The 10,981-nt window shown below is 41.7% G+C and overlaps 1 protein-coding gene across 1 annotated transcript in view; it reads right to left on the reverse strand.

Moving 5' to 3' along the window:
• Positions 1-127: 127 nt before the first annotated feature.
• Positions 128-10,981, reverse strand: part of rnf13 (ring finger protein 13) — a 17,837-nt gene continuing 6,983 nt past the window's right edge. Inside the window, exons 2-6 of the mRNA XM_010778703.1 lie at positions 9,658-9,745; positions 8,631-8,721; positions 7,404-7,509; positions 6,889-6,982; positions 128-270 (exon numbers count right to left, since the gene is read on the reverse strand). Of these exons, the coding sequence (XP_010777005.1) occupies positions 143-270; positions 6,889-6,982; positions 7,404-7,509; positions 8,631-8,721; positions 9,658-9,745 (507 nt within the window). The 3' untranslated portion in view covers positions 128-142. The remainder of the gene's footprint in view (positions 271-6,888; positions 6,983-7,403; positions 7,510-8,630; positions 8,722-9,657; positions 9,746-10,981) is intronic.

The raw sequence follows: 10,981 nt of genomic DNA on the forward strand, positions 1-10,981 counted from the left end.
CCTCTGTAGCCAAAGCCTGACGTATGTCTCTGCACCGGTCTGCCAAAACTATTGAAAACACATTAATGAGGATGGTTGACAATAAGAAAACATATATGAAGAATGATGGAATAAGTATTGTTGGCCTGTGTTGAGTTTGGTTTCACTCAAAGGTAAACAGTTGATCTACAGCGCAGGATTCAGACTCACCATGAGAACAAGGCAGGACTCGGAGCTTGTCCCCTTCTTCATATTCGTCCAGGCAGATGGCGCACACATCGTAGTTGTCCCCTGTGTGAGAAAAAGTGTAGAAAGAATTGTAAAAGAATACAAGAAATAAGGTTTAATAACAGTAGTTACATTACATTACATATCATTTAGCTGATATCCAAAGCGATTTGTAAAAAAGTGCAAGAACCATAAAGAATCAAACTCCGAACAACAAGGAAAGTGCAGATATATTCACTTCAAGCTAGATCATACCATAGTAAGTGCTGGTGAATCAGTTACAAGGACTAAATGAACTCAACAAGTGCTGCTTGTTTTTCTTTTTTCCCCCTTAATTGCCAAGGTACAGTCAAAATAGATTTCATTAACTGCATGTCTCACGCTGGATAACATCAGGTAAAATAAATAGTAAAGAGACGAGTGACTACGGCAGTTCAGAAATGGGGTGAGTCCAGGTTATTATTCGTGCAAAGAAGACTAAGTGATTTTTTATTTATTTTTTCCCTCAAAATCTTTGATGCCAGGTGGGTCCATGACGTATCTGGCAGTAAGGAAGTTAAGCCGCTTTATGAGTCTTATTTCCTTAAAACGTATAAATTGTATCACGTCAAGTCTAATCCCAGGAAGAATCCCCGCTGAATCGTCAGCGCTGCGTTTCCTGACGATACAGGAGGTATTTCTGTGCACTGAAAGCTCAGGAATGTATCAACGCACTCCATTCCACATTCCTCAGCGTTCTTCTCATTTTCCCTGCCTTCCTCTTCCCTGGCCGGGTGCGGGGAGGAGGGGGTGGGGGGCAGGCTGTGGGTCGGTGTGTTTATATAAGCTCTAAATGAGCATGTTTTCCCCGACCGGGCTCTCTGTGTCCGTGCCAGGGCTGCATGTGACCGTATAAGGATGGGGAGTCACATCGCCCCCCCCCACCACCTCCTCCTCCTCCTCCTCCTCCCTCGAGTGTGAGCAACTTCAACTTGAAGGTGATGTTTTCAACTCTGCTGCCTTAACCATAATCATTTATATGTGATTAAATTAAACATAACTTTTATAGTCTCTCAAAACGTAATATGTTCATGTTCAGTTACCTATTTAAATGCTGCTACTTTACTTTTTTAGCCATGGATGAGTCCTTAATACTTTTATTTCATATGTGTGCTTTTTCTTTATATTCAACATGTTAGCTACTTTATTACTGATTGCCTTTCATCTGCTATGTCACTTTGGCTGTAGATTTGCCCGCTGCGGGACTAAAGAAATAATTCTTCATTCTTCCCCTTTCAAACTTTGAGCGTGTTCCTCTCCCAAACATCACTCTTACCCAACAACTGTCCTTTTTTATTCAAATCCAAAGAAGGCCTCCATCTTTTCCTCTCTTTCTGACTGTGCTGAGCAGTCGGGGTGAGGCGGAGGAAACGTTTGTGCAGGCTGCGGTCCAGTTTACACTCAGGAAATGCTGAACTGTGGCGCTAACGGATCTATTCTGAGTGCAGCAGAGGGAAGGTTCAGAGGCGACTGAACTCAGGCACCTTAAAGGGTAGATCTGTTTTACAACTACGGTCTAATGGTTGTGGTTTGTTAAGCTTAACCTAAAATAATAATATATGATTATGTATGTGTCCATGTATGTTTTGTGTTAACCTAAATCTGCAAAGTAACAAGTAGCTAAATATGTCAAATAAAAGGTACTATAAAAATACTCACAGCTAATGTGCTTAGTGACATTACACCAATGGGGGAAAGAAACATGAGCAATAAGGTTAAAGAGTTAATCTGCTCACTTTGTCTTGTCAGAGTTCAACATTATAGTTGAATTAATTAGTTTACTCGTCCTAAATTAAAACACTCATCTGTCTCTCTCTGACTGTACACATCTCCTATGTCACATGTTGTAAGAAGAGATAGAGTGCCTGGTAGCTAACACCAAAAATAAATATGTGTACTTTCACTGAACCTGCTCAACAGGATGTCTGAAAACTTTCAGTGGAGTTTCTCTGGTTGCATTATTCAAAAGACGTGTGACCTGTTGACCTCGGAGCCTGAGAACTGACTGAATCCAGACCTCTGAGCGGTGTGCAGAGAGGAACGCAGCGTTCAGCAGCAGAACATAACTCAGACCAAGTCATAAGTCTGCTACGCTCTTCGCTTCTCACGGAACAAATTACACTCTGCTGATCAAAGAGGGGCTGCTGTTACCCGCTCCTCACTTCTAGAAGCTCCTACCAGGGGTCAGTGATGTCGTTACTGTGATCTGAACATGTGAGACCAGGTTCCCTTTCATGAGTCTCACAGGTACAATACATGTGTGTAGAGCAGATAATGTTCAAAAGATATCTTCTAACAAGAGCTGGCGGAGAATTAAATCCAAACATAATGATGTATACGTTGTTTTTTGTAGATAATAAGAAAATAATGATGTATACGTTGTTTTTTGTAGATAATAAGCACAAAAAAGGTCAATCAACAGGAAGAAAATATGTAAAAAATGTTGATTTCTAAAGAGCACTAACTATTTTCACTCACTCATTTATGTGAGGGTTGAAAAAGCTAAGAGGTGGTAAGGTGTTTTTTCAAGGTGATTGAAAACATCTAAATGATGTTTTGTGTAATGTGTACACTCTGCAGACTCTGGGTATCCCTTACGATTTGGGGCCAGTAGCACATCTTAAAAGGACTCACGAGCCAGTGCAGCTCTACTCCCTTTATTTCTAATTTCTCAGCCAGCCTGTCAGCATTCCTGCTCTCCGAGGAACCTCGCTGTCCTACTGAACTTCAGCTGAGCAGGGAGTGAGCGTAGCAGAGAGAGAGAGAGAGAGAGGGAGAGGGAGAGAGCGGGAAAATAAAAAGAGGACGACAAAAATACGATGTTAAAAAAAGAAAAGAAAAGAAGCTTCTCCTCAGGTCGACCAGGACAACTGGCAGCGAGCAACATGCCTCACACACACCACTGAGACACTGCAGCTGCTCTGTTCTGTGTGTGTGTGTCAATGAGCGTGTGTGTGTGTGTGTGTGTATGTATGTATGTATGTATGTGTGTGTGTGTTTCCTCAGCCAGTTTGCAGTGACTTTGTGGGTGTCTGACTTTAACGCCTGCTTGACGCCAGAACGTCAGGCTCTCAGGCTAAGTGGGGATGACGCAAGGCTGTGCAATAAACCAGAGCGTAAGTCAAGCTAACGGCAGAGCGGCGCGGCTCGCTGACAGCTGCTATTACATAATCCTATACATTGACACAGATCTGACGCTGCATGCTGCTGCTCACACTGGTATTGTACGTTAATTACACGGGTACCATGGTTTTCATTAAGGCATTGTGTGCTATCCATACAGACTCCCTTTGTGTTAGCTACCATTCATTTTAGCCTCTGCAATTCTTTACATGCACGTCTGACATTATGCCTACAGCCTCTGGCCCAAATGTACACAACAACTGTCAAGTGGCCAATTGCAATGTCCATACAATAAGATAAATATTAGACGCAAATATTTTAAGTTTAAATTAAATACAGGGTCATCGACAGCAGCAAGAAATGTCTAAAGGGTGTGAAAAGCAGCTGGCGCGCCTGACTAAGTGTTTGCAGAGTTGATGGATGTGTGATTAGGAGGTGCTGAAACACAGATCAGCAGAACGGCTTCCTGCCAGCACAGCAGCAGCAGCAGTCCAGGCTGATCAGCTGGGTCCTCCCCAGGTGACTTCACTTTCTCAGAAAAAACATCACACCATGTTCAAATTAAACTCTCCCTCCTCTGGAATGAATCACCGCAGAACAGTGGTTTCTTATTCATCTCTCATTTTATCAACCTGCAGGACACTCAGATCCTCCAATATTTTAATTTGAGAAGTACCTAGAGTGCATTACGAGAAAAGGCTGCTTTCTGTTTTTATGGCCCCAAACTGTGGAACACCCTCCCATTTGAGCTTAGAACAGCAACCTCAATTTGAATATTTAAAAGTAAATTAAAGACCTATCTTTTTAATTTGGGGCAATTGTAATTTTTTATTAGTATCACGGTTCGTGTTTTATTGTTTTATGGTTCAATGATATAACTCTTTCTGTGTATACCTTGTTTTAATTATGTTCCTCACTTGTTATTGTCATTTTCTGTCATTCTCTGTAAAGCACTGTGGGCTGCGTCAAGCATGAAATGGGCTATATAAATAACGTTTATTATTATTATTATTAATAGTGAGAGAAATAAAAGTGAAAAGATGCACTTACAGTAAGTGATCTCTGTTATGCTGCTTATAAGTCTCTGATGGTACGCTGTGATGCATTCACTGACTGCTCCAATATTGACTGTTACTGGAACCAGGAAACTCAAATAACGACAAAGACGACAGAGACTGGTTGGAGCTTATTTCACTGTGTTAGTATTAAAATAAAGAAGTTTGGAGTCTTCTGAGTATAGTTTGTGATCTAGTGGCCACTGTAGGAACGGCATCGTCTGATATTTGCATAATGGCTTTAACATGCAAAGTTGCTGCTTTAGAAGCAACACTAACACAGCTCCACAGTGTTGCTGTTCACTATGGCTGCATCTGCTCAAAGCCCCCAAAGTCCAAGCTCAGCATTATCTGTTGCAGCGAAGGCCAAAGGCGCCAGTGGGCATCTTTCCCACTGTGTGCACGCACGCACGCACGCACGCACGCACGCACGCACGCACGCACACAAAATCTTCAGGATACGAATTGCAACAGCAGTGAGACTTGAGCTTTACAGGACCTTGTGTGGCACTGAGCGGTCTGAAACAATGCTTCAGCTCAAAAATCCTCATGTATCACAACAAGGGGCTTACGATGAAATAAAAAAACAGTATCAGCATGCTGTAAACAATGGCCACTGGTATTCTGATGAGCTAATGTAACAGCAGCTTTGGGATGCCAGCTCGTCATTGTTTCCGTGTATGGGCTCACTGGTATTATAACGCTGCCACCATGCCTTGAATAGTAGTCCACTGATTATACAATGTGTTTCCATTACTCTGTGTGGTTTCAGTATAACATATATAATCCTGTGTTATTGTAAATATGGCAACCTTGTGATTGAAATGTTGCCACCACAGCGTTGTTTAGTTTAGGTGTTTGAAAATGTAATCCTTTTCAGTGTGTTTTTAAGTTAAGGAATAATGAAACTTTTACAATTGTTGTCAACTGAAAGTTATTTCTTTTGGCCAACGGTAAAGCTTAACCTTGGCGTGTTATGTCTGAATCCAAAAACAAAGATAGTGAAGGAAAAAATGCCAAGCTTCAAAACGTGGTCCACAAACCAATAGGTGACATAACATTGACTTTGTTGTCCTCTTAAATAAAACACACAAATATATTAATAATATATACAAAACATATATAACCTCCTAGCAATAGACTTCTATTTAATAGTACATCAGCCATTATCCAGTTATTGAGCTAATTGCTATCACTCTACATCAATAGAAAATTAGCTATTTCTGCTAAAAGAAGACTTAGTAAAGACCTTGTGTAGACACTGTATAACAATAAGCCACGCCCCCATCAGTCTCTCCTGTAATGCTCAGAGCAGCAGCCGGCTCTTTGCCAAGCGACCTCGCTCCAGAGTGCAGGGCTTAAAAGGTTATCGGTGGAGATTTGGTGTCACCTCATTGCTCCAAAGGCTCTGACTCAGCTGTCAGGAGCGCAGACGCTCTGGAGGCCGTTTCCTGGACATCTGAGTGCCAAGGTCGTCTGCAGCGGTGCCTGGTGGAAACCCTGAGTCAGAGTGGGCACCGCCACCAGATCACACAAACTACAGAGGCTGACGAGACAAAAACAGATATCTGAGCAACACACACTGCCTTTAGCGGGTGTGATGCATGTGCTTCAGTTTCTGGTAGGCGGGGGGGAAGCAGCCCGACTCACAGCCCCCTCAATTAGCAGCTTTGCAAGGGGGCTACTTATCATGCGCCACCCGTAGTCTCTAAAGCTCCCTGGTGTTGCCCTGCACAGCTGACTGGAGCCCGGGGATTTCCAGTCTGCGAAAAAGCAGCTGCCGGAGGAAACACATCCGGCACAAAAACACCCTCAATATACAGACAGAAGTTACTTGCCCAAAGCACAAAGAGGATTTGATTTGCAAAACAACGCCACAGCCTGGCTTTCACGAAACAGAGGCCGAACAAAGAAAAAGAGAAAAACGAGTGTCTTATCTGTGATGCAACATTTTGGGAATATATATGGAATATTTTCTTTTGTCAGGATAATGGTCACGCGACATTTTCACATCATACCATTCATATTCAATCCTTCCAAAAATCGGACAAATGCTGTTAATCCGCTCAACACGTCTGAGATACCAAACTAAATGCACTTAACTTTCAACCCCCTTCAGGCCTCTGAGACCCCCACTCAATACCAAACCATCAGTCATGTGTCCAGCCTCAACAGACGAGCTCTGATCTGCCACGCAGGGCTTTGTGGAAAAATCAAGTCCATATTAATCTGATTAGCTACAAGGTGCAGAGCTCCAGAAATAATGAATTATGTGCCGTAATGTGTTGATGAAATCTTCCTTCTGGGCCGAATCATGTGAGGAGCATGGAAGAGGAGGAACTAGCACCTCTACAGACTCGGAGTTACATAACAAACAGGCCATACATTTACGGTGAAATGCATGATGTTGTTTCTCCAAAGAGATGTTTGGAGAGTTGGATTAGTTTGAATATTGCCTCCATACCTTTCTTGTACTTGTGGATGGGAAGTTTCTTTAGCTGATCTTTCCGCAGGCGACTCCTCCGAGCCCTGTGTCGATCCTGGACAAACTTGGTGATCTAGGAAAAGCAGAGAAAACATTTGACAGTATGCATTTACAATCAGTTTACAAAACACAGACAAATCGTTCATGTCTACTTTCTCGAGACAGGAAAACTGTCACAAGAGGAAAATAAGTTTGATTCCAAATTGGACGCCAGATGCCTGCCTGGTGCCCAACGAAGAGCCAAGCAAACTGAAAACGTACCTTTGCTAATCCAATAAAGGAGAACTTTAATGATTCTCAGGAGAATGTTGTGTTAGAATACCATTTTCAATCATCAGACAGATTTACTAAAGATAAACTACATTTAACAAAACACATTTCAATTAAGAAGTAGTCCATCTTTAAATATGATCCACAGTTCATTAGAATGTATTTTAGTTTTAGGTTTATTAGATTGTATTTGATATGGACATCTCAGTAGCAATAGAACTTACCATGAACACAACGATGAGGATGAGGCAGATTCCCACAATGATGAGGAAGGGGATCAGGTAGTATTCCAGTGGCAGACTGAAGTCTGGCATGAGGACCACGTGTCCCCTGAAACAACAAGCAGTGTCATTGTCAGGTGTATGCAGGACACACACACACACACACACACACACACACACACACACACACACACACACACACACACACACACACACACACACACACACACACACAATGTGACCTCCACAGAGGCTGCTTTAAATCACCACGTTACTATGGCTCACTTTTTTGGCTGCAACATTGTAGGGATTAGTTTCACTGTTGTTGAAAAAATATTTAGCAGTCATTTAGTCCAATGATTTTTCGCACTGTTAGTTATCATGGNNACACACACACACACACACACACACACACACACACAGAATGTGACCTCCACAGAGGCAACATTGTAGGGATTAGTTTCACTGTTGTTGAAAAAATATTTAGCAGTCATTTAGTCCAATGATTTTTCGCACTGTTAGTTATCATGGGGTCGACTCCTTTTCACAGAACTTCCTCTACTGCAGAAATATGTAACAGCCAATTTGATTCCCACTGACTAAAATCTGCCAATACCATGTTTGGTGTTCATTCCTCTGCAGAATACTCAGGAAATAACCCTCATGTATTTGGATGGTAGCTGACACACACACACACACACACACACACACACACACACACACACACACACACACACACACACACACACACACACACACACACACACACACACACACACACACACACACACACACACACACACTACTACTCTACTACACACACACTACACACTACACACACACACACACACACACACACACACACACACACACACACACACTACTACTCTACACACACACACACACACACACACACACACACACACACACACACACACACACACACACACACACACACACACACACACACACACACACACACACACACACACTTAATAGTGGCAAACTTTAACGCTGTGACTCCTTGTAAATGCTGAGACATTTCATTAACACCTCAGCTGCAGTGACAGCCAATCACAGGACGGATCTACAACTAAATATCAAATAAAAATGCTAGACAGGTTTGAATGAAAAGCAGCCATCTCATCAGAAAATCATACTGATTTAAGGTTAACCCTGTTTTTATTTCTATTGATGGGTGGATGAAGGAGATTTTGGGTCTGGACTTACCCCTTGTCATACGTGAAGTCGTCTTTCAGAGAGTTGGCCGTCACCTCGCTCACAAACACAGAGGGGATATCGATCTGCTTCATAACATCCACTAAAAAAGCAAAGAAAAAAACATTTAATATATCACGTGATTGTATTTCAATGCCTTAATCCGATAAACAATCCTAAAACACTACGGTTTCAGCTGTTTTCTTTATCAATTCATTTTATCTACTAAAAAAGTTATTCAACTAAGGAAACTCCATTTACTAATGAATACAATGACAGGTGGTTGATCTGAAGCTTTGGGTATCGTTTTGTTGATCGACAGATAATTAGGTGGCAACTTTTTGATGATTGCCTAATGCCTAATCATTTAGTCAATTCTTGGCAGAACATACCATGAAAAACTCACTTGTTCCAGTTATATGCAGGTTTTCCTAGTCTCTACACATCTTTGAGTTTTTGATTGTTGTTCAGAACAAGCCATTTGTAAACTTTAACTTGGGCTTTGGAAATGGTAATGGTCATTTTCTGATTTTCTTTCATTTCCAATTGTATGCAAGTATCAACCGATTTTAGTCTGTTAAAACATTCAACCTGAATGCTGTGTGACCATCGGTCTTCGGTTAAACATACCAACACAGTTAGGGAGCTGAAGTGACGGGAGAAATCCCTCGATGCCGACAACTGACATCACCCAGTGTACAAAACATCAGCTGTGACATCTATTCTAAAACAATGACCAGTACGGGAAGCCTTTGGATAATTTATTCTGTCCCTCCACTGAGGATTGTAGACGCCATCATGTCACAAATGGGTTGGAGGGAAGACGACATGGATTCATAGACAAGGAGTGCTACAGCGCTTTAGGGCATCACAATCTTACTCAAGTAGATCTTGAGATTTTAGATCTACTCCCCAGCTTTTCCACTGGCTCTGGGATTCAGAGATAAACAAAAGCAACAGAAACACCAGGCAGCTGTATAAGACACTAAATGCTTTTGTGCCATATAAGAGCAAACATACTAAGGTTGTGGTGACTTACAGTCATTTGATCCCATGCTGATTAAGTCATCAGATTCCACATTGTGAACAATGGCTGCCTTGTACCCGGCTTTCTGGGCATTAAGGACCTGTGAGGAGAGAAAACATTTAAAACTGTGATTATTAAATGGATCACAATTTGGTGCAGACATCTGGTGGTTATTAGAAGGCTAACTGCAGTTACTGCAATAAGACCAACACTGGTCCTAGGTGAAGGCTGTATGTGTGATAAGAGTGGTTCTGTGGCAAATTGTGTGACCAAATCAGATTTCCACTATCAACAGCAGCATCAAACCACATTTGACATGACATCAAAACCTGCTGTGGTTAGAAGGGAGAGCATGCTCTGTTGCTGCTGAGAGGATTTCAGTGAGGGTTAAATGCATTTTCAAATCTGATACGTACAAACATTAGCCTAACAAATGTAGCACTTCTAGTTCAAGGATGCTTTTTACTGCCAATATTAACTCATGTATCATCTGGCCTTGTAAACTGAATTCCCGAAAGGGCTTTAGATACTAGTTTCCTGCAGCAGCAGTCTGAGAGGACAGTAGCAGTTTCACGGTAGCATTCAACAACATGTGCAAGGCCAGTTTCCCAGGAAGTGTTTGCAAGAGAAAAGAGGTTTGCATTTGACGCCCACACAGCTCGTCCTCCATGATAAACACTGACTGGAAGCATTTGTTGATCAGAAGCGTCACACGCAGTGAGAGTGGGATGAATACTGTAGGAAGGTTTGATAAATGCGGAAAGTCGAAACTGGTTTTGCACAATTAAAGATATTTAACATTTCAACCTTTGAGACTTTATCCCCGTCGCCTGTTGCTGTTTAAATTTGCTTCTTATTTTATATAACAGAGGTCACAGGTTTTAATCCCTGCAAAACGGCAGGAGCCTGGAGCAAAACACGGTCTCTCTGCCACAATAATCCAAATGACAACTAAAGAAGGACTTTACCGCCAAAATGAAAAAGAAAAGAAAGACAGGAAGCTGCTGCGGCTTACCTATTGATTAACAGGTCTTCTAATACAAGGATAAAACACACACTAAAATCCAACAACATTTACAAATGATTTTGAAGTATAACCAAGTTTATATTTTTAAATTGTGACAGCATCCGTTACAATTAACAATTTTTTTTTTTATATTTGAGGTAATTTAGTTTTAAAGCCCTCTGGTATAGGCACGTCCTTCATTTAAGTTCGTAGCCTTCTTACGACAAATATTGGCTCAGTTAGCACAAAAGTGTAGCCTTGTGTATATCCATGTGCAACTTTAAGCTGTTGCATAAACATGCCACTATGTCCACACTCTCATTAATCAAA

This window comes from Notothenia coriiceps, unplaced genomic scaffold (assembly GCF_000735185.1).
Source record: "Notothenia coriiceps isolate Sejong01 unplaced genomic scaffold, NC01 NC01_scaffold00019353, whole genome shotgun sequence".
NCBI classification, from domain to species: domain Eukaryota; kingdom Metazoa; phylum Chordata; class Actinopteri; order Perciformes; family Nototheniidae; genus Notothenia; species Notothenia coriiceps.